Consider the following 24,106-nt stretch of genomic DNA (forward strand, 5'->3'; position numbering starts at 1 on the left):
ATTATTAGCCCGGTGGCCGGCTGCATGAAACCCTACCTGATAAAAAAATTGAAAATGCCTACTGTGTGGGGGTAGCTGACTTTTAGTAGCTTCAACTGCTCTTAGTCGACCGCGGCCTATCCTGGCAAATTTTGTGCAAATGGCAAAAAAGTGGTACAAAAACGTGTATGTCAGGATAGCTACCTTTGAGGACAGTAAAAAAAAGTGGTCGGCCAAATCCTGCGTTCGCAGGTTCCTGTGTCCGACCAAATTTATGGTACCACGTGGCAGCTACAATTTACCTCGTCGAAAAATAGAATAAAAAAATGGATCTTTTGATTTGATTGAAGAAAATACTCTGCCTCAGCTTTCAATTTGTCTAATCTCGGTAAGCAAATGGCCTCACAGAAACCCTTTCACCAATCCATATCTCATTGTGTGTTAAAATCTTCAAGTAACTTCTGAAAGTGACATTGTAAACAGCCTACAACCTTTGAAATCTGCAAAATATTTCGATATTTCTCGGATAAAATACGAAAAAGTTTTATAATATAAAGGTTTTCGATCTCTCCAAACATGTAGCCTCTTAAAAGGGCCGGACACTTGTAAAAGAGGTCCGAAAATTTGTGATCCAAAAGGCACCTTAGATAAGTAGATAATAATTATTTATTTTCATAACTAAGTTAATCGCGTCTTTTAATAATATCAAAGATAGATATAACTCAGTAATAGATGGATACAGTCTAAGGAAAAAACGTGCCTCGAAAATCAAGAAAATTTGATTCTCGTTCAGAGGGCGCTACTAGTTTTGGCCTACTGTCGTATAGATGGCGTTGACGGTTTCGTTTGTTATTTAACAATTTTAACGCATATCAGTGAAAGAACACGGGTCAAAATCATAAAAATGATTAATGCAAATAAAAATAAAAAAACATTTATCTATATTTAAATACATTTTATCGTATTTTTATAAATCTTCATTTTTGGTGTTAAAGTGTGTCGATAGATGGCAGTGAATTGTAGTGTTTTACCTTGCATGCTTGGATTACTTCTCTGTAACTCCTCCCTTCTTTGGTTTCTAGCGTAAGAATCCAATTGATCGAACCTTTTAAAATTGCATTCCCTGGCTCCAATTAAATTACTATTTTCTTGATCTGCGCCTGAAAATCACAGGATAACGTTACGGAGATGCTTTAAGCTCTCGCGAACTTTCCTGTCGCGTGCGAAGTCTGAAACCTCTGCCCCGCTTGCTGTTTCATAATTCCTGAAACTTACCTTGCTGTTTTTCTAATCATTTCATGTTTTTATAATGATTTCAAAGCTAATCGACCTAAAATTCACTATAAATTTTCCTTGACATATTTGTTTCTTTGTTTCGACATAATCCGTCAAACTATTAATTTACTCTAAATTCCTTAGCATGAAGTTTAGGTCGTATAGTTTTCAAGTAGTTTGTTCTAAATTTTATCTAAAAATTGTTACTGGTGAACAAATATTTTCAAATATTTTCAAAAATAATAACAAAGTAAACAATAATTCTAGAAAATGTTATCGCTAGCTATATAAGCGGCCCAGCGGACATCTGAATTCAGTTTGCTTCTAGTTCCCAATAAAGGAACGTCAGTTGTAAGGGTCCGTGCGGGGCCAAGCCAGGCCCCGCACCATCAAGAAACCCTCGCTCGCGCTCCTTAAAAAGTTACCTGTGTTCCTGGCGAAGTCTGGCGCTCTCTGCACGCGCCCAAGTCCGGTGGTGCTTTGCGGTTGCTCTAGCGGAGCGCCTCGTCTCCTAGGCGCGCGCTATCGGCGCGCCTCGCCTCAACAGGCGCGTGCTGTCACCGCGCCTCGCCCGCTATCGGCGCGACTCGCCTCAACAGGCGCGTGTTGTCACCGCGCCTCGCCTCTTCGAAGAGCGTGCTTATCAGCGCGCCTTACCCAGCGCGCCTTACCGTGCGCGCGCTATCAGCGCGCCTTACCCAGCGAGCCTTACCGTGCGCGTGCTACCAGCGCGCCTTACTGTGCGCGTGCTGCCAGCACGCCTCACCTTTGCGCGTGCTATCTGCGCGCCTTACCTTTGCGCGTGCTATCTGCGCGCCTTACCTTTGCGCGTGCTATCTGCGTGCCTTACCCTTGCGCGTGCTATCTGCGCGCCTTACTGTGTGCGTGCTACCAGCGCGCCTCACCTTGCGCGTGCTATCTGCGCGCCTTACCTTTGCGCGTGCTATCTGCGCGCCTTACCTTTGCGCGTGCTATCTGCGCGCCTTACTGTGCGCGTGCTACCAGCGCGCCTCACCTTGCGCGTGCTATCAGCGCGCCTATCCGTGTGCGTGCTCCTGCCTTGCGCGTGCTACTAGCGCAACTATAAACGTATTTTTATTCTTTTTGTAATTTAAACCATCTGTTAGCGTGTCATATTTAGACTATAGCCGATAAATAAAGAACCTACCCCTGTTATATCTATCCTTTCCTTTCTACCTCCTCACTCCCAGCTCCGTTACTCACTCCTCCAATATACGTGGAGGAGGGAGTAACGTGACAGTTTTGGCGCCCAACTTTTAAATTTACCGGCTTTCTTAACCCACTAAATTCTAAATTATAGACAGAATCCGTGTCTTTAAATCTTAAATAACTTTTCGGCCTCTTTCTGTTTAATTTTTTTTTATTTTTATTTCTTTAGTCAAATATGGCACGCACCATTAAATACGCTAATCTAAACAAAGCAGAGCTAGAATATGAGGTTCGCATTAGGTTAGAGGAACCTAGGGAAAACTTGGTTGCCTTGAAAAAGCAAGCAGAGGTTTTGGGTCAATCGCAACCCGCATCGGAGGTACTTAATTCCATTATTCCTCCACAGGAAGATTTATTACAGATTGAGACTTGCCTTACCTTCATACAAGCAAAAATTGAGCAGCTTCAAGCGAAACCTTCGCTATATGCAACTAAAAGGTTGGAATCATTTATCAATCACTTACATTATAGATTTAATCGTATTGATCTAGATCATGACTCTCCTTTTGCAGATAATCTTAACACTCTCTCTGAAAGATTCAAGGTTTTGGAGAACAGTTATGAAGGCTTACTATTTGAATCAGCGGAATCTACCCCTCAGTTTTCCCAACACGCTCCCGCGCCCGAGACCTCTGAGACATCATTAGCTACTTCTAACTCCCAACAACTAAAATCTCCTCTCGGCCAACAGACCTTCCAAATTGTTTCTCCTTCGAACGTAATCTCTGAGCTGAGGAAACTTGCTTATAATGGTGACTCTTGCCCAAAATCTTTTCTTCAAAAGGTACAAGAATTCAGCACCTCTCGCAACCTTAAAAAGGAACGTCTTGCTGAGTTAGTGTTTGAAATCTTCACTGATAAAGCCCTTCATTGGATACGCTTTCAAAAAATCCGTAAACCAGATCTTTCCTGGGACGATATTTCTAACTTATTAGTTAGAGATTTCGGAAATACGGACTACGATCACAAACTTTTGACTGCTATTCACGCTAGAACGCAAGGTGAAACTGAAGCGATTGTTATCTACGTCTCCATTATGCACGGCATGTTCTCTCGCCTTAATAAGCAATTGCTGGAATCTGAACAACTGGCAATCCTCCTGAGAAACATACGTCCTTCTTACTCAGTTTTTGTTGCACTCAACAAAATAAATTCTATTGATGAACTCCTAGCGGCATGCCAAAATTATGAACATATTTTGGACAGAGACCGCAACTTCACAGAACCCAAACCAGCTGTAGACCAACTGGCTTCGGAGTTCAACTATATGCCTACTCCATCAACTTCCAAATTCTCTTCTAATTATAATTCTAAACCTGCATTCAATTCGGAGGTTAGACCTGGCAGATATAATTTCTCAAAGCAAGTAAATAGCATTAATAATAAATTTACTGCTAACCTTTTCTGCGTCCGATGCCGTAGCAATGGACATTCCCTTAGCACCTGTAACCAACCTCACTATCCTATTTGCTTCAAATGTGGTCTGAAAGGTCACAAGTCCCCTGATTGCCCTAAATGCAATCCTTCAAATAGTTCTTCTCCAAAAAACTAACTCAGCGCGACTTAGATAAAGCTCATTACTTTAATGCAAATGATTGGAAAGATTGGCTGTCTTATCTTCGTAACTTTTTCACTGTCTATAAAATTTCTTCAGTTCTCTATGAGGAAGAACAAGATAGTGACAGACCATTCTTAACATTCACTATAGATAACATTCCCTTCTCTGGCTTACTAGATAGCGGCAGTTCATTAACCATTCTGGGCAATAACTCCCATTTCAGCCTTTTGAAAATGGGTTATCCTTTATCTAAGTCGTGTCCAACTACAGTTTCTACAGCCAAAAAGAAGAATAAACTACATTCAATTGGCCATATAGACTTGCTCATGACTTTTAACAACAAAACACACGCCATAAGAGCTCACGTATTCCCGGAAATACACCCTTCTATAATTCTTGGAGTTGATTTCTGGAAAGCTTTTGACTTGATTCCTGATTTACTAAAACCTAATTTTCTTGATGACTTAAAGTGTAACACGATTACACTAGAACAAGAAAAAATCTTTACTTTCGAAGCCTTAAAGTCTGAACAGAAAAACATCGCTAAAGATATAATTACTCGTTTTCGGCAGATTTCTTTTGAAGAAAAGGGCGAACTTGGAAGAACTCACCTGGTTTGCCACAAGATTGACACCGGTGATTCCCCTCCAATAAAACAACGCTGCTATCGACTCTCTCCTGAGAAGCAAAAGGCGCTGATCAACGAAGTGGACAAGATGCTCGCTTGGAAGGTAATCGAACCCTGCGAGAGCCCTTGGTCATCACCGGTTATTATAACCCCTAAAAAGAATGGTGAGTGGCGTTTCTGTGTGGATAGTAGGAAATTGAACGCCATCACTCGTCGTGACGCCTACAGCCTTCCTTTCATGAACGAGATCTTGGATCACCTGCGGGAAGCTAAATACCTGTCTAGCATCGACATCGCTAAAGCATTCTGGGAAGTTCCATTACATCCTCCAGACAAGGACAAAACTTCATTCTACGTTCCCGGCAGAGGAATGTACCGATTTGTGGTCATGCCTTTTGGTCTCACCAACGCTCCTGCAACGCAGCAAAGGCTTATGGACACACTCTTTACCCCAGAATTCGAACATAAGGTATTTTGCTATTTGGACGACATCGTTATCGTATCCAAAACTTTTGACGAACATATCTCCCTTTTACTAAAAGTTCTCGAAAAACTAACTTACGCTGGCCTAACAATTAACTTCGAAAAAAGTCAATTCTTTAAAAAGGAACTCAAATACTTGGGATTCATCGTCGACGAACAAGGCTTAAGGGCTGATCCTGATAAGGTTCGTGCTATATTAGACTATCCTACACCAACCACGAAGAAAGAAATCAGAAGATTCCACGGCACCTGCAGTTGGTTTAGAAGGTTCATACCTAACTTCAGCACTATAGCAGCACCACTGAACAAGCTAGCAGCTACGGGTAAGAACGCTCCTAAATTCCTTTGGACTTCTGAAGCTAACACAGCCTTCCTGAAACTCAAAGAACTCTTGGCTACTGTCGTATATAGCTTTTAAGATAATTTTATTGTACGTTTTGTGATCCTCTAATTTTGTGTTTTATTATTGTGTAACTTTCTATGTCTTTTAATCATTGTGTGTTTATGTTTTTATTTCAATATTTCGTGCATAGTTATAAGTCAATCAATGTGTATTATTAAGAATCAATGTCCCACAATAAATATTACCTATTCCCTAACTTTGTAAAATAGCGTAAGCTGATTGGCCAATAAATGGAAACTGACTCTGCACAACTCACCCACGTGACACAGTGGGCGGGGCGCGGTCGCGCTCTCATATAAATATGACTGCCCAATCTAGCCTCGTCAGTCTTTCTACAACACCTCTACACTTAACAACTTTAACCCTGAAATAAGTGTTCTTACTAACCCTCACACTAACCCGGTAACATGGTGGTGGTATTTCTGAGGTAATTGGCAGCGGTAGCTTCACTTCGGCCAGCGCGTTCCAGTCTTCGGCGTACGAGCTTCAAGAAAAACAGTCTACGCTCAACAATTATGGTCCTTCGATAGCCGAATAAAGAACAAAGAAACAAGTACGCGCTGAGTGTTGAGAATTTCTCCACTCAGATAGAAGAAAGAACAAAGAAACAAGTACGCGCTGAGTGTCGAGATTTTTCTCCACTCAGATAGAAAAAAGAAGCTTGAAAAACGAACGCGCTGAGCCTTGAAGTACGCTTCGGCTCAGACCCTTGCCTAATTACCCCTCCATACCCCACCAAACCGGCTTGCCGGTCGGACCGTGCTGTGTTGTAGGTTTACCTCCACTCACGCGTCCTGGCAACTTTCGTTGCATGTGTCACATGGTGATGCCATCACACTGCTTTCGAACGCTCTAGGCATTGCACTTTGTCATTGCGGGAGATTCAGTGCACCGAGGGATTTACGCTTAGGGGCACTGACGTTGCGCTCTGTGGCGTCAGGGCATAGGTGTTAGGCAGGTAAATTTGTATATAGTTAGGGACCCCCGCGTGTGTGTCAAGAAAGAAGAAGATGTCTACGAAGAGTACGAGAAATCTTCGACCGCGCGCTAAGGGCCCGCCTGCCCCCGCGCCCACAGACACCCTTACCCCCTCGTCCGGCAAGACCACGTCTACCGAGACACATACATGGAGCAAAGGCTCCACCGGTAACCAAGTGAATAGCGGTGGAGAGATAGACAACAATTCGGTACACTCGGACGCGTTAGAAAATACGGTAGTAGTTCGCAGTAGGTCAAATACGCTAGTAAATAAAGACCCCGTGGTCGCGCCGCCGCCGCCGCGGGCGCCGTCTGTTCGTGGATCAATCAGAAGTCGCGAATCGGTAAATAGGGATCGTGATAGTCAATTATCGGTGCTCATGGCCGAGCTCGAGGTTCATAAAGCCGCTCTAGTTGTCGCTCAGAAGCAGTTCGATACTGCCAAATTAAAGCTGCAGATCGCCGAATTGGAGGCGAATTCTGACAGAGGCAGTACCGTGGCTGACGAGTCTGAACGGCGTACTAGGAATTGGGTAGGACAACAGTGTAGGCCGCAGGAGCACGACGTCGCGATCGAGAATAGTAAAATTCCCTTGCCGAAGGAGACAGCGCCGCCGCCGCGCGCCGCCGCCATTGAGCGGGGTACTAGTAGGCCGCAACCGCGTTATTTAGAGGTGCCACACGGCAGTTATGCACCTATCTACCATAAGCCGCCCGAGTTACCCTCATTCGGAGGAGATATAACCGAATGGATTTCATTTAGGGCAGAGTTCGAGGACACGTCTCCCATGTTTAGTGCCGTCAATAACGTAAGTCGTATTAGGCGCGCGCTCAAAGGCGAGGCTCGGACCGCCGTGAAATCAATAATGTACACAGTTCAGGACCCGTACGAAATTATGGAGGCGCTAGAACGGCAATTCGGCGACCCGGAGGAAATTGTGTTAACGGAGTTGCATAATATAAAACGTATGCCGCGCTTGTCAGAGGACAACGCGAACATAACTTCCTTCGCCGCACATATTGCGAATGCCGTCGCAACCATACGTTCGCTGCGACAAGAGCAGTACTTACACGCGCCTGAACTTGTAAACAAAATCGTGGACAAACTTAATCTGATTGTGCGTTACGAATGGGCAAAATATAGGCAGTCTAATAGTCAAACTCCCGGTCTAGTTGCATTATCGGAGTTTTTGAACGAAATTAGCACTGCAGCCAAACGCGTCAACCGACATAGGCCGTCGAACAGATTGCGGAACACCGTAAACACGGTATCTTTTGAGCACGACCCTAGGCGAGCAAGCAGTTCTCGCGATAGGCGTCGCGCCCCCGCGTTTTCCCGCGATCCTAGCACGGAGTCGGAATCAGATTCCCACGATCATTACGTACGCGAAGCGCCGCGTAGTAATAAACCCGCTATCGCACAAGTTAAGCCTCGCGATAGTAACAAAAAAAAACCCGCGTCGACCGGAGCTAAGCCCAAACAACAGACATCGTCCGTCCCTGTCTCGCGCAGCACGTGCGCCGTTTGCCAGAACGGCCACGAGCACAAAGTTAGCGCGTGTCGTAAATTTTTAGCGGCGACGATTCCTGAACGGTGGGACTTAGCGAAGGGCGCTAGATTATGCTATAGGTGCTTAGACGCGGCTCACCGTAAGTTTAAGTGCAAGTACATCGCGTGCGGAGTTAACCAATGCGAAGCCGGACATCATAAGCTATTACACGGACTGAACGCGGCCGCGCCCGCGAACGGTAATAGCACTCCGGCGGTAGCGGTTAATAATATTAGGCTCCCGCAAACGTACCTCAAAGTCATGCCTGTAGAGGTGTCGGGACCGCTAGGTACCGTGCAAACCCTCGCGCTGTTAGACGAAGGCGCGGCTATGACTTTGATGCTTCACGAAACGGCCGATAAACTCGCGCCTCGCGTAAAAGGCGAAACTTTAGAGATAGAAGGCATAGGCGGCGTAGTCAGAAATCCAGATTCGTATACGTTACGAGTCGCAATACGGGGTTTTTGTAGCCGACACATGGAAATGATGGAGGTAATCACGATTGGCGATATTGGCATAGGAATGCAGGGCGTACCACGTGACGTAGTCGACAAGTGCGAACACTTGACTAAAATCGCGGACGAATTAAGTTACCCGACCGGCATACCTACCATCGTGATAGGACAAGATAATTGGCACCTCATCATTTCTCGGCAAATTTTAGAGGGCCCGCCTGAGCTTCCCATTGCTAGCCTAACTAGACTGGGCTGGGTTTTACACGGCCCAGATAGAACGCGCCGCGCCGCGGTAAATTTTGTAGGGCACGCACGGCCTAAAACCGCGGACGACGAGGCTTTAGAGCTAATGAAACGGCATTTTGACATAGAATCATTAGGCGTTTCACAAAAGCTACCTCGGGCCGATCCCGACCAGCGCGCGCTAGACTTGCTGAAAACCACCTGTGTAAAAATACCGGGGGAGAATAGGTATCGAGCGGGCTTATTATGGCGGACAGACGACGAAAAGCTCCCAGATAACCGAGCGCAAGCATTAAAACGGCTGTACAGTCTAGAACGAAAACTAGACCGAGATGCAACGTTAAAGGCCGAATATGCAAAGCATATGGCTAACTTGCTTGACAAGGGTTACGCGGAGAAAATGGAGTCGCCGCCCCCCCTCGATGCGCCCCGGGTGTGGTACTTAGCGCATTTCCCAACTTTTCACCCGCAACGCGGCAAAATGAGATTAGTGTGGGACGCGGCCGCCACGGCCTACGGACGGTCGCTCAATAGCGCGCTTTTGGCCGGCCCCGACTTGTTAGAGTCACTCTTTGGCGTACTAGTGCGTTTCCGCGAGGGTAAAATCGCGGTAATAGCGGACGTCAAAGAAATGTTTTTACAGATCGAGATAATTGAACAAGATCGCGATGCGTTACGTTTCGTTTGGCGGGGGGAGGACCGCACCTCTCCACCGCAAGAATACAGAATGAAGCGGCTTATATTTGGATCGGCAGCGTCGCCGACAACCGCGCTATACGTCAAAAACGAAAACGCAAGAACGCATAGCGAACAATTTCCGATCGCAGCTGAAAAAACAATAAAAAATACGTACATGGACGACATGTTGATCGCGCTCGATACGTCCGAGGACGACGCCAGGCGCATAGTAAACGAGGTTTACGAATTAAATATGCGCGCGTCATTCGAGCTTCGCGGGTTCGCGTCGAATCATCCTGCGGTTATTGCTGACGTAGTTAACAGTAAAGAGGAAACGTCATTGTTAGGCGCTAGCGAGAGCGAACGTACGTTAGGTTTGAAATGGAATCACAAGCGTGACACCTTAGGTTTCAACGTAAACTTTCGCAACACGCCCGAGGACGTACTTAACGGTCAGAAATTACCCACAAAACGACAGGTTACGAGTAGTGCGATGTCGATATTCGATCCGATCGGATACGTAAGCCCCATATCCGTCTTAGGCAAGGCATTAATGCAGGAGATATGGCGCACCGGAATCGGATGGGACTCGCCCATACCAGTCTCGCTCGCACCCGCATGGCGATCGTTCATAGATAACGTACAACAATTACGGGACTTGGAAATTCCGCGACACGTGCCCGCATTTAATAGGGAGGCATATATGCATGTTTTTTGCGACGCAAGTGAAAAAATATATGCCGCGGCCGTGTACCTAGTCAGCGTCAACCCCGAGGGGACTAGAACGTCCGCATTAGTGGCCGCAAAGGCCCGAGTGTCACCTCTCCGGGTAGTTAGTATTCCACGAATGGAATTACAGAGCTGCGTACTAGCGACTAGGTTAGCGGAGACCATAGTCAAAGAGTCAGACTACGTAATAAAGGACAAGTATTTTTGGTCTGACTCCAAAACGGCACTCACGTGGATACGGTCGGACCCACGTAGGTACAAAACGTTCGTCGCACATAGGTTAGCGGAAATCGAGAACACTACCACCCCCGCCAACTGGCGCTGGGTGCCTAGTGCAGCTAACGTAGCTGACGACGCGACGCGCGGTATACCTACGCAATTTGGAGCGAACCACCGATGGTTCATAGGGCCCGATTTCATACGTAAAAGCGAGGAGCATTGGCCGACAGAGAAAACGCCCGCGCCCGTCGCCGATACGGGCGAAGAACGCGTTAACAAGCTCGTATGCTCGGTAGGCGCCGCGAAAAATAAGTTTGAGTACCTGCCGGAGGTATGTAGGTTCTCAAAGTTCGTACGCTTAGTCCGCGCCACCGCTAAAACACTGGTTGCCGCCGAGGTTTTTAAAGCCGCATTGCTTAAAAAGAAACCAGACACAGACATAAATAAGGGGCATTTGAACTTAGCAGAGATATTGCTTATACGCCGGAGTCAACATGAAGCCTTTCCAGAGGAAATCAAGTTAATGGAAACTGGACGGCCGATTCCGAAGAAATCGCCACTCCATAAAATCGCAGTAAAACTCGACAAAAATGGAGTCATCGTGCTGAACGCCAGAATAGATAAAGATGTACACATACCCGTTCTACACGCTAAAGAAGATTTCGTCAAGCTGCTAATACATCATTTTCATGCTCTCTACAATCACGGCAACCACTCAACAGTGATAAACGAGCTGAAACAGAGATATTATATTATCGGTCTGCGCGGTAGCATTCGTTATATAACGAATAAGTGCCAATGGTGTCGGACCTATAAGGGGACCACACTCAAGGTTCCTGTAGGCGACTTACCACCAGAGAGGCTCCAGGCGAATCAACCGCCATTTACCGCCGCAGCCGTAGATTTATTTGGCCCAATGAATATTACAATAGGCCGCCGCCGCGAGAAAAGATGGGGCGTATTTATACTTGCCTCACTACCCGAGCTGTGCACTTAGAGCTTGCCGCCTCACTTTCGGCATCCTCTATGATACTCTCACTGCGCAGAATGATAGCTCGGCGCGGCACGCCTACCGTTCTGTACTCCGACAACGCAACTAACTTCTACGGAGCAGAACGAGAAATTGCAGAGGCCAAGAAAACGCTGCCAGACAGTCTAAAGCCATTCCTGACTGAACGAGCGATCACCTGGAAAAAGATACCGCCTGGCAACCCTTCCGCCGGCGGTGCATGGGAACGACTCGTGGGCAGCGTGAAAACTGCACTGAAAGCTACACTAAAAGAGAGAGCACCTCATGAAGAAGTTCTACATACGCTGCTTCTAGAAGCCGAGCACGTAGTGAACTCCAGACCACTGACACCTGTGAATCCAGACCTAGATGTCGAGGCTCTGACGCCGAACCATTTTCTCATCGGCCGGTCGAGCGCAATGGCACCGCTGGGCGTCTTCACAGACAAAGATATGTCACTGTCGTCATGGAAGACAGCGCAGAACTTAGCCGATCACTTTTGGAGGCGCTGGCAGAAAGAATACAGACCCAGCCTCCTCCCTCGGCCCAGTGCTCACCAGAACGTGCAGAAGCTAAATATAGGCGACATCGTCATCGTAGCGGACAGCTCTATGCCACGAGGAACATGGCCTAGAGGCGAAATCGCACAACTCTTTCCCGGCCCTGATGGCCACGTAAGAGTAGCCATTGTTCGCACCCGAGCGGGTGAAGTCCGCCGTCCAGTTTCCCGGCTTATACCTATATACTCCACGAATGGAGACGGTGTTGGCACACGCGGGGGAGATTGTCGTATATAGCTTTTAAGATAATTTTATTGTACGTTTTGTGATCCTCTAATTTTGTGTTTTATTATTGTGTAACTTTCTATGTCTTTTAATCATTGTGTGTTTATGTTTTTATTTCAATATTTCGTGCATAGTTATAAGTCAATCAATGTGTATTATTAAGAATCAATGTCCCACAATAAATATTACCTATTCCCTAACTTTGTAAAATAGCGTAAGCTGATTGGCCAATAAATGGAAACTGACTCTGCACAACTCACCCACGTGACACAGTGGGCGGGGCGCGGTCGCGCTCTCATATAAATATGACTGCCCAATCTAGCCTCGTCAGTCTTTCTACAACACCTCTACACTTAACAACTTTAACCCTGAAATAAGTGTTCTTACTAACCCTCACACTAACCCGGTAACATGGTGGTGGTATTTCTGAGGTAATTGGCAGCGGTAGCTTCACTTCGGCCAGCGCGTTCCAGTCTTCGGCGTACGAGCTTCAAGAAAAACAGTCTACGCTCAACAGCTACAACTCCCGTCCTTGCCTGCCCTAACTTTGAAGAACCCTTCGCCGTCCATTGTGATGCCTCAAATTACGGAATCGGCGCGATTCTGACTCAAAAACATGAAGATAAAGAAGCTGTCATCGCATATATGAGCAAGACCCTAAACAAGCACGAGCAAAACTACTCAACCACTGAACGCGAGACTTTAGCTGTAATTACTGCATTGGAGCACTGGAGATGCTACGTCGACAACGGCAGACAGTTCACGGTATACACCGATCATGCAGCCCTCAAATGGTTCTCAAATTTATCTAATCCTTCAGGAAGACTTGCCAGATGGACTCTCAGACTTTCAACTTTCAACTTCATTCTAAAGCACAAACGAGGTAAGGATAATGTCGTCCCAGACTTACTATCACGCTTCAATAACAAAGACTCGGATTTTCACCATACAGCACCTATAGTCCAAGAAAATCAGCATAGAAACAACGACGAAGAACTTTATAACAGACTTGTTACAGATTGTCAAAACAATCCCGACAGCTATCCAAACTACAACTTCAAAGACAACAAGTTATTCCGTCAGAGGTGCAATCAAGACTCCTTATCGAATGATTTCATTTGGAAAGAAGTTCCACCTCCTGCAGAAAGAAAGTCGCTGATTGAAAAATTTCATGGACTTCCGTCGGCACCTCACTTGGGAACCTTCAAGACTTACAAGAAACTTTCACAACACTATTACTGGACAGGCATGTTTAAAGATGTGGCTAGACTCATATCTACATGTGAAACATGCCTATCCTACAAACACTCCAATCATTCACCCTATGGTCCTATGGGCAAACCAAAAATTTGTTCACGACCCTTCCAATGTATATCCCTTGACCTTCTAGGCCCTTTACCTATGACTAGAAAAAGAAATCAATACATACTAGTCATAAACTGTTATTTTACTAAATACAGTATAATTTTTCCTTTAAAGCGTGCCCGAGCTCCAGACATAATCTACTACCTAGAGAATTTCGTGTTTCTAGTTTTTGGAGTCCCACAAACGCTAATCATGGACAACGGACCTCAATTCCGTTCATGTGAGTTCCACAACTTAATTAATAAATATAAAATACCCTTCGCTAACTTTAATCCCCTTTACTGTCCACAGGTTAACCCGACAGAAAGATATAATAGAACCATAATAACTGCTCTAGCATCCTTGGTTGGTGATGATCATAGATCATGGGATACTCACCTCCCAACGATTCAGTCTGCTATGAATAACTCGACTAACCTAGTAACTGGCTACACGCCTTCATTTTTGGTTTTCGGACGCGAAACTATTCCTTGTGGTTCTATTTATTCACACTGTCAAAATCTTGACGAAATAGTGTTCCTTCCTAGAGATATTTATGCCAATAACCTGGCGCTCTTATCCCCAATTTTCGATAAAGTTCAAGTCGCCCTATTTAAGGCACACTCTAAAAACAGCACTAGATACGACCTTAGAAAATCCTTTAAGGAATTTGAGGTTGACGATATAATTTGGAGGAAAAATTACGTCCTCAGCAATGCCGGCAACTATTTTAGTGCCAAACTGGCCCCTAAATATATCAAATGCAGAGTTATCCAAAAACTCTCACCTCTTGTCTATATACTTGAAGATCCTAATGGGTCCAGAAATAAATGGCACATTAAGGACTTCAAAACTTAATTTTTATTAATACCTAATTAAATTATTATTCATCACTTCATCTTAGGTTTATTTATTTTTTTTATCTTATATTTCCAGGCATCTAATATGCTTCAGCTTGCGACTAGACTTCAATGTCTCGCATGGCATCTTCTTCCGGAGCGGTTCTCCAATCTAAAATATAAAAAAAAATATATATATATATATATATATTAAGCTACTTGGTCATTCTATTTATGCCCAATACTCGTGGTAGGTCTACCCCTACCACAACTTAAGTAAATACTAACTCTATTTTTCTTACTCTCGTCGGCTCTAAACCGACTAGATTGTATATAGTTTTCATCATTTTTTTCCAGTGGAGCGGCCGACTACTCCCGAAAAACAAGCCATAGGTCATTGAGAGTTTTTCCTTAGGAGTGTGAGTCATCGAACGTGAACCACAACCCCTTACTCATGTCAGAGATGGATAATCGCGTGATTTTTGAAAGAGAGGTATGAACGGACAGGAAATTCCCTACTTCATTTTGTTTAACTTTATTCTAGCACTTCATCTCATACCCTGCACTAATTCTTCTTTAATAATTAATTCTATGTTTTCTTTAGCACTTCACCTCACTTTGCACTACTTTTACGTATATTAGACAATAATAATAAAAATTTAAAAAAAAACTTTCCCGTTGAAGTTAACGTAAAAGTTTTTTTTTTTCCGTGGTTTTTGGGGTAATGTAGTGTTTTACCTTGCATGCTTGGATTACTTCTCTGTAACTCCTCCCTTCTTTGGTTTCTAGCGTAAGAATCCAATTGATCGAACCTTTTAAAATTGCATTCCCTGGCTCCAATTAAATTACTATTTTCTTGATCTGCGCCTGAAAATCACAGGATAACGTTACGGAGATGCTTTAAGCTCTCGCGAACTTTCCTGTCGCGTGCGAAGTCTGAAACCTCTGCCCCGCTTGCTGTTTCATAATTCCTGAAACTTACCTTGCTGTTTTTCTAATCATTTCATGTTTTTATAATGATTTCAAAGCTAATCGACCTAAAATTCACTATAAATTTTCCTTGACATATTTGTTTCTTTGTTTCGACATAATCCGTCAAACTATTAATTTACTCTAAATTCCTTAGCATGAAGTTTAGGTCGTATAGTTTTCAAGTAGTTTGTTCTAAATTTTATCTAAAAATTGTTACTGGTGAACAAATATTTTCAAATATTTTCAAAAATAATAACAAAGTAAACAATAATTCTAGAAAATGTTATCGCTAGCTATATAAGCGGCCCAGCGGACATCTGAATTCAGTTTGCTTCTAGTTCCCAATAAAGGAACGTCAGTTGTAAGGGTCCGTGCGGGGCCAAGCCAGGCCCCGCACCATCAAGAAACCCTCGCTCGCGCTCCTTAAAAAGTTACCTGTGTTCCTGGCGAAGTCTGGCGCTCTCTGCACGCGCCCAAGTCCGGTGGTGCTTTGCGGTTGCTCTAGCGGAGCGCCTCGTCTCCTAGGCGCGCGCTATCGGCGCGCCTCGCCTCAACAGGCGCGTGCTGTCACCGCGCCTCGCCCGCTATCGGCGCGACTCGCCTCAACAGGCGCGTGTTGTCACCGCGCCTCGCCTCTTCGAAGAGCGTGCTTATCAGCGCGCCTTACCCAGCGCGCCTTACCGTGCGCGCGCTATCAGCGCGCCTTACCCAGCGAGCCTTACCGTGCGCGTGCTACCAGCGCGCCTTACTGTGCGCGTGCTGCCAGCACGCCTCACCTTTGCGCGTGCTATCTGCGCGCCTTACCTTTGCGCGTGCTATCTGCGCGCCTTACCTTTGCGCGTGCTATCTGCGTGCCTTACCCTTGCGCGTGCTATCTGCGCGCCTTACTGTGTGCGTGCTACCAGCGCGCCTCACCTTGCGCGTGCTATCTGCGCGCCTTACCTTTGCGCGTGCTATCTGCGCGCCTTACCTTTGCGCGTGCTATCTGCGCGCCTTACTGTGCGCGTGCTACCAGCGCGCCTCACCTTGCGCGTGCTATCAGCGCGCCTATCCGTGTGCGTGCTCCTGCCTTGCGCGTGCTACTAGCGCAACTATAAACGTATTTTTATTCTTTTTGTAATTTAAACCATCTGTTAGCGTGTCATATTTAGACTATAGCCGATAAATAAAGAACCTACCCCTGTTATATCTATCCTTTCCTTTCTACCTCCTCACTCCCAGCTCCGTTACTCACTCCTCCAATATACGTGGAGGAGGGAGTAACGTGACAGAATTTACTGGGGTTACAAAATTTACTATGACAATACCGCTCTAGTATAAGTTACTCTATGATAATATAGAACTGAAATGCGGCGCGACACTGGTTAGGTATCTCTAGTTATAAAACTTTAGCGGTTATAGCGGTATCTGAGGGTCTATCGCCAAACATGAAAATCGAAATTTCGTTATCACTCGTTGTGTTATGTGTCACTCTTGCATATTCGAGCGAAGGCAGATAGCGAAATTTCGGATTCGCGCGGTAGGTCCTCTGTAAACAAACCGCCTTGATACATCAGCAATACAAAATAAATAACGCTCAGAGCCATCGACCCTCTGGGGCATTGGCACACTGCGTCCGATTCGCACGCCGCTCCGAAGTTTGAGCGAGACAACGCTATGCGTGTATTATAGCGACATCTCGCTCGCACGACGGAGCGACGTGCGAATTGGACGCAGTGTGCCATGCCCCTCTCTCCGAAAGATTTACTCTACACTGATGACGCGGGGTTTTACACATGGGCTTAAGAAGGGTCGAATTAAAATTGTTAAACGCGATGAATAAGGGATGACGTGGACAAGAATGAAGTGATGGGTCCTTTTTCATGTCACTTCACATTTTTGATGAACTAGCTGTATGACAGCATTTCTGGTCTATCGGCCCAATTCGGACAATTCGTATAAGATGTCACAGCGATATGATACCGATCTGTCACAGTGACGTTTTGGTTGAAGAAATGTCACTTTTGACACTGGCGACGCGTTGTGTCTCTCTATCACTCTTCCATATTAGTGCGACAGTGACAGTTGTGTTTCGTTCGCTACGGAGCGTAAGCGATTGGCATGTTGGCGACGCACCCTGGTATATTCGCAAACGTCTTCATCTCGACGATGCGACGCACACACAACATCCTCTCCTGCAATCTTGGACATGGTCGGTGTCTAAAGACGCTGATGAAACTATGTTTGTCTCTTTCACAGATGAAGGCGTGGACCGCGACAGAGCAGGACACGTCGTTGCCCTGCTGCCGCACGCTACACATCAAGCATGCGGCGTATGCGAGCGCACTCTATACATTGGTAAGTCTCATGTTTAAGCCCCGACCAGGCGAGGCTCACTCCGCGATTTCGTCGCGTCGCTACAAGTACTTGCGGCCCACACCAATTTTGGTGTCTAGCCATAGTAATTGCCGCACACCGCTACGGAACAGACGCTTGCTCGCGCTTGCGCTACCTTGCGGTCATATCATAATAGACGCGTTTTGTTAGAGAGTGAACCTTCTGTATACTTATACCATAGAGTAACTTATACTAGAGCGGTACTGTCATAGTAAATTTTGTAACCCCAGTAAATTCACTGCCATCTGTCGACACACTTTAAAACTAAAAATAAATATTTATAAAAATACGATAAAATGTATTTAAATATGGATAAATGATTTTTTTTATTTGCATTAATTATTTTTATGATTTTGACCCATGTTCTTTCACTGATATGCGTTAAAATTGTTAAATAACAAACGAAACCGTCAACGCCATCTATACGACAGTAAGCCAAAGCTAGTAGCGCCCTCTGAACGAGAATAAAATTTTCTTGATTTTCGAGGCACGTTTTTTTCTTAGACTGTATACATCTATTACGGAGTTATATCTATCTTTGCTTATACCTAGTATTATTATTTATTCTGTGCCCCGACGCAAAAAGAAGGGTATTATATGTTTGACGCCAATGTTTGTCTGTCTGTCTGAGGCATCGTAACTTTCCATCGGATGGGCCGATTTCAATGCAATTTTTTACGTGAAAAGTTCTTAGGTACATATGTTACATAGAAATCGATCCAACAGTTTGAAATGATGTAAGCTATTTTTGGCATAAAGTGGATTTTGTTGGTATGTAGCGGGGTTTCTTAACTTTTTTATTTAATAGTTATTGTTACAACTTTTTAAACTGACTTTTAGATATTGAAATGCATTAAAATATGCAAAAAATATGAGTGTGGGATTATGAAACGAGCTGCAAGCAAGTTTCATAGAAAAATTCACATTAGTGTTCTAATGCCTAATTATTTACAATTACATGCATTGCTTTATCTACCTATACTTATACAAATATTAACAAGCTATCTATAATGTGTTCAAGAAGCGCATGTTACGACGCATGTTTGATCACACTGTTTGAAATTTCATCCATACTATCCATACTAATCCATACTCCATACTAATATTATAAATGCGAAAGTCTGTCTGTCTGTCTGTCTGTCTTTCTGTCTGTGTGTTCCCTCTTCACGCTTAAACCGCTGAATCGATTTAGATGAAATTTGGCATAGAGATAGGTTGAGTCCCTGAGAAGGACATAGGATAGTTTTTATCCCCGAAAATCATCCCGTAAGAAAGTAAAAAGCGGGGTGGAATTGAGATAATTCATGAAGTGCCTGCTAATTTGTGTGCATATGCTCAAATTGAATTATTGCTATGAGATTTTTTCCAGGCGCTACTTTAGTTGCTGTTACTAAGTCCACGCAGACGAAGTCGCGGGCAAAAGCTAGTTTCGAATAAAACGCCATCCCGACTGATACTAGAAGTGAGATCAAATTAAACTCCTTTGGTTTACGAGATGCTCAAAATATGAATGTGATTAGTGATTACTAAATCAGTGTCGACGTCATTGTTGCGCAATAATAACATTTTCACACATAAGAAATTTGATCTTACAAAATAGTTACATCAAATTTCGGTATAATTTGCGGTCTGTAGATAAAATAATTAAATAATAGTTACTCTGTGAGCTGTAGACCTCGCCAAAGCATTATAGTGGTAATTTTTCCATACAAACGTTCTCGACATTTTCCTGTCTGTATTTTTGCCCTAGATGTTTTTTAGGGTTCCGTACCCAAAGGGTAAAAACGGGACCCTATTACTAAGACTCCGCTGTCCGTCTATCACCAGGCTGTATCTCATGAACCGTGATAGCTAGACAGTTGAAATTTTCACAGATGATGTATTTCTGTTGCCGCTATAACAACAAATACTAAGAATAAAATAAATATATAAGTGGGGCTCCCATACAACAAACGTGATTTTTTTTGCCGTTTTTTGCGTAATGGTACGGAACCCTTCGTGCGCGAGTCCGACTCGCACTTGGCCGGTTTTTTAAAATGTGTTCTATATTACCATTACCTGTGTCTGTACGTTTCGATTTTTTTGATGTTATGATTTTTTATAAGATTTCTTCTTTCTTCTCCCATTCCGTTTTCAAAATTCCGTTACGATTGCTTAAGTTTTAGAGGAGGAAAATATCTAGAACGAAACCTCTGTTGGGTAGTTTCAAATCGTACCTAAATCCTCGTGGAGTTTATATAAGTGAGCCCTTCAAACCACACGAAATTAATTCTTAACTTCGATTGTTCGGAAACACAATCAAAACGATTAACGATCCCTTTCAGATCAAATCCTACTTCTGAACTGTTCTCATCGACTTTGGATCGGTATTAGCTTAAGACCTGTGCCAGGCTAGATGACAAATTTTCATTAATGTTACTAATCCTAAGACTTTCGCCCTTCAAGTTTATAGAAATAATAGGTACTTCTTTTTACAATCCAATCGTCAGAATGTGTAGAGCCAGTATAATGAATTGGTATTTAAACACAGAGAAATTGACATTTTCGACTCACGGCAGGCAGTATTTAGGAGGCAGGTTGTTAGGGTTCTCGGCCATCAATACATCACACTTCCCAATAATATTAAGCAATTTGACTTTTTTTTTTCGTATGGCTTTTTGTGTTACTCTACTTCAGAGATTTCCAGTTTTTAGATATTGTAAAAATATTACGTAAAAATATAGTCTCATTACTAAGTCGTGTGAGATGTAGTCCCAACAGCATTCTAAGAGAAATTGCCGATAGGTTTGATTGTCCGATCCTCAAGCACTGGACCGAGCAAATTAAAAGTGTATTTCAATTTATAATATACCTATAAGTAGGTACCTATTGTATTAAATACTAACACTAGATTAAGATTTTGCTTGTAGTACTAACACTCTATGGATGCATTTGTCCGAAATAAAGAAATTTTATTATTTATTATTATTGTACCGCTTCCTTGGTTATGGTGGTGAAATCCTCCACCTGCCCATGGTATCTGGTTAGAGGACAATCAAATACCGTGTGGTGTACGGTCTGCTCGGGTGCTCCACACCGGCATACTGGTGACTCGCACCAGTTCCATTTGTGCCATAAGTAAGCACAGTTCCCAACTCCGGTCCTTATCCGATTCAGGGGTCGATGTTGCTCCACGTCCGTAGGAATTACCTTAGATAACCCTACACGTGATCCCCGGGTGGTGCTAAGAGCGCAACAACTTTGGCAGCTGCACTGCCTCTTCAAGGTCTCGCAGCTTACTCTACTTCAGCAACCATACTCAAATTGACATATAATAATTAATTAATTATGAAATTTTGTAATTTGTAGTTTAGTGTAATTTAGAGTAGTTTTAGCTTAGGATATTTTTTTATAATTTTAGGATAGTTTTTGCTCGTTATTTTTTTTCTTGCTGTGCATGCTTGCTTTGGATGGCATTCTTAAGTAATACCTACCACTTATCTACTTTTTGTAATAATATTAAATTTTGTCTGTTTAGTGTGTCTTTTAAATAAATAAATAAAAAAAATCGATCAGGTGTGTTTTTAGGATCAAATGTCTATATGGGACCCAATGCATTAAAGCAATACAAAAGTCAGAAATGATAGTCAACGTCCGACAGTCGTACTTCACTCGCGAAACGCTCCTAACTGAAGGTCACTGAGAACCCATTTTGAATGTATGGACAAAATAAGAAAATTAATTGCGTTTTGCGTTGCGTTTTTGCGTTGTTATGTTGTCTATATGTACCGGTCTTATTATAGTCTGCATCTTCTCAAATGACTTTTACGTCTAAGATAATGTCTCTGACAATGGCACGCGCCGTAGCACGCGCTCAGACTTAATGGTACACAATGGCCGACCGCTCACATAAAAGGAACAATGGCGTTTGTTTAACAGATTACCGTCTTAGGAGTAGAATTCATTTGAGAAGATGCAGACTATAATTCCCAAGTATCCGTAAAATATCTCACACCGCAATTCACCAAAAATTTTCAAGTGCCACATACCAAACGTTCCGGAAATTTCAACTTTAAGCTTGAACGATTCGGCGCTCGCGATATTTGTACAACCTAGATGTCTAGATGTAGGTATAACAGCACGGACATACATTTTAAATAGAAGTCGTAAGAGAACTGAGCGTTTCTTTTTTTAACCTTTTTTTATGGTACCTTTTTTGCAACTTTTGTGTTATTTCTACTCTTTCAACGAGCTCTTTCGATCCTAATGGGATAACAAAATTGTTCCAAGGTTTTTTTCCTATTGTGTTACCATTTCCCCATATATTTTGTATGGCGGTAACAAAAAGGAAAATATTGCTTTGCCGATCGAAGGGATAAGGATGAAAAAGGCTCGTGATTCTGACTAGAAATAACACAAAAGTGGCATAAAAGGTCACATAAAAAATGGCAAAAAAAAGAAACGGTCAACTAAGTACACTATTTAATTTGTACACTTTAAAATTCATTACATGTAAGTATGTACATACCTATATGGTATGTGTTGTTGAAAAATTCCGCTTTCGCAACATTTGTACATGCCTTGAGGTCTAGGTGTAGGTAAAACATCATAGATACTCGTAGGTATATTTTTCAAATATATGTTGTCATAAAAACCAAAGAACTAAGTACACTTGGAATAAACTTAAAAGTGATAAAAAAACAAGTGCGAGTCGGACTCGCGCACGAAATTTCCGTACCATTACGCAGAAAACGGCAAAAAATCACGTTTGTTGTATGGGAGCCCCACTTAAATATTTATTTTATTCTTTTTTTATTTTTTGTTGTTATAGCGGCAACCGAAATACATAATCTGTGAAAATTTCAACTGTCTAGCTATCACGATTCATGATGACAGGCAGACAGAAGTACAATGGACTCTTAGTAATAGAGTCCCGTTTTTACCTTTGGGTACGGAATCCTAAAAATTAAGCTTCAATTCAGTTCTAAGCTTAATACTTGTAGCATAGTTCGCAGACGTTTCTGCTTGTTAAAAATTAAATTAACTAAGTACACGATTTAACACTTTAAGTATATAATATGGTCATATTTAGCTCGAAGAGTTGTTAATTTTTTCTTGGGTGTTTTTCGACTGATGTGATCAATATTTTTAATAAAAGTTACCTTTGAGTAGCGTCACTGATGATTGATATTGACTGTACGTACACTTAGAATAGAATATAATAGAATAATATTGATTCAGGCAACACATCATATATGTTATGCATTATATTACAAAATGCACAACAAAAATGTAAAATAAGAAGTATACACCGACGTAAGAAGTGACGACCGGTCTAGATTAGTGGGTAGTGACCCTGCCTATGTAAGGGAATTATTTGTGTGATGACCACAGATATTTGTTCCTGAGTCATGGATGTTTTCTATGTATTTAAGTATCTGTATATTACATATATCGCTGTCTGAGTAACCCACAACACAAGGCTTCTTGAGCTTACCGTGGGACTTTGTCAATCTGTGTAAGAATTTTTAATATAATCATACAAAACACAGATATTAAGATAAGGATGTGAGGCTGAAGTGATCTCCACTCAGAAATGCAGACTCAGCGTTGTCAACGGCGCGCTGGTTTTCTGTGGAACCAGCGAGGTGTGCGGTGCAGGACAGCATACTGCGCGACTTGCGAGTTCTATCAAGATATACACCTGTGCCGATACCTTTTTGATTAATTTATCTCTGAACACGTAATTCCACATAGCAATCTCGCGAAAATCACGCATGAATGAGTTTCAATACGTAGGACGTTAGGTACAAATAGCCATACATTAGACGTGCCTCTCCCCCGCAAAAATGAGCAGACTGTTTTATACAGAAAATGACAGACAAGGCGTAGTTACTAAATGCTCTTAGACACTAGTACGCCCCGCGGCCGCGTTTAAACTCAGCCACCCAGTTAAACTCCCTAAAAAAACTCACATCCCAAGTCTCTAATCCAAAACCATTGAGGGTAAGTTTGTTAAAAACAAAATGTGTGTGTCGAATAGAAACTAATTGAAATTTCGTATAGAACCCGTTTCAACTCTATACGGGCAATGCTCCAGTAGAAATCTTTTCACACCTCTTTTGTGACTGGCCTTTCGGAAAACTAATTTCATTTGAGCTTGTAGTGGACTGATCATGGATTAACTCAATTGCTATTTCATGACATAGTTTATTTGGGTCAGTCAAATCTTAGTTTCATTCACAAAGAGCTGCCCACAATGCCCAGTGCCCGGTACCAAAGTGGGCAGTATTTCTAACATGATTTTTATAATTGCGGATAATGGAAAAAATTGCACACTAATGTGTAATAATAAATAATAATATACAGGGTGGCTAAGAAATAAGTGCATTCC

General features: G+C 43.2%; 1 protein-coding gene across 2 annotated transcripts in view; it reads left to right on the plus strand.

The window, feature by feature from the left end:
• LOC134741319 (uncharacterized) overlaps nucleotides 1-24,106 on the plus strand; it is an 86,363-nt gene that overhangs the window by 11,515 nt on the left and 50,742 nt on the right. For both annotated transcript variants that reach the window (XM_063674068.1, XM_063674069.1), the window contains exon 2: nucleotides 17,596-17,694. In XM_063674068.1, coding sequence (XP_063530138.1) covers nucleotides 17,596-17,694 — 99 coding nt within the window. The remainder of the gene's footprint in view (nucleotides 1-17,595; nucleotides 17,695-24,106) is intronic.

Source organism: Cydia strobilella, chromosome 5 (assembly GCF_947568885.1).
Source record: "Cydia strobilella chromosome 5, ilCydStro3.1, whole genome shotgun sequence".
NCBI lineage: Eukaryota > Metazoa > Arthropoda > Insecta > Lepidoptera > Tortricidae > Cydia > Cydia strobilella.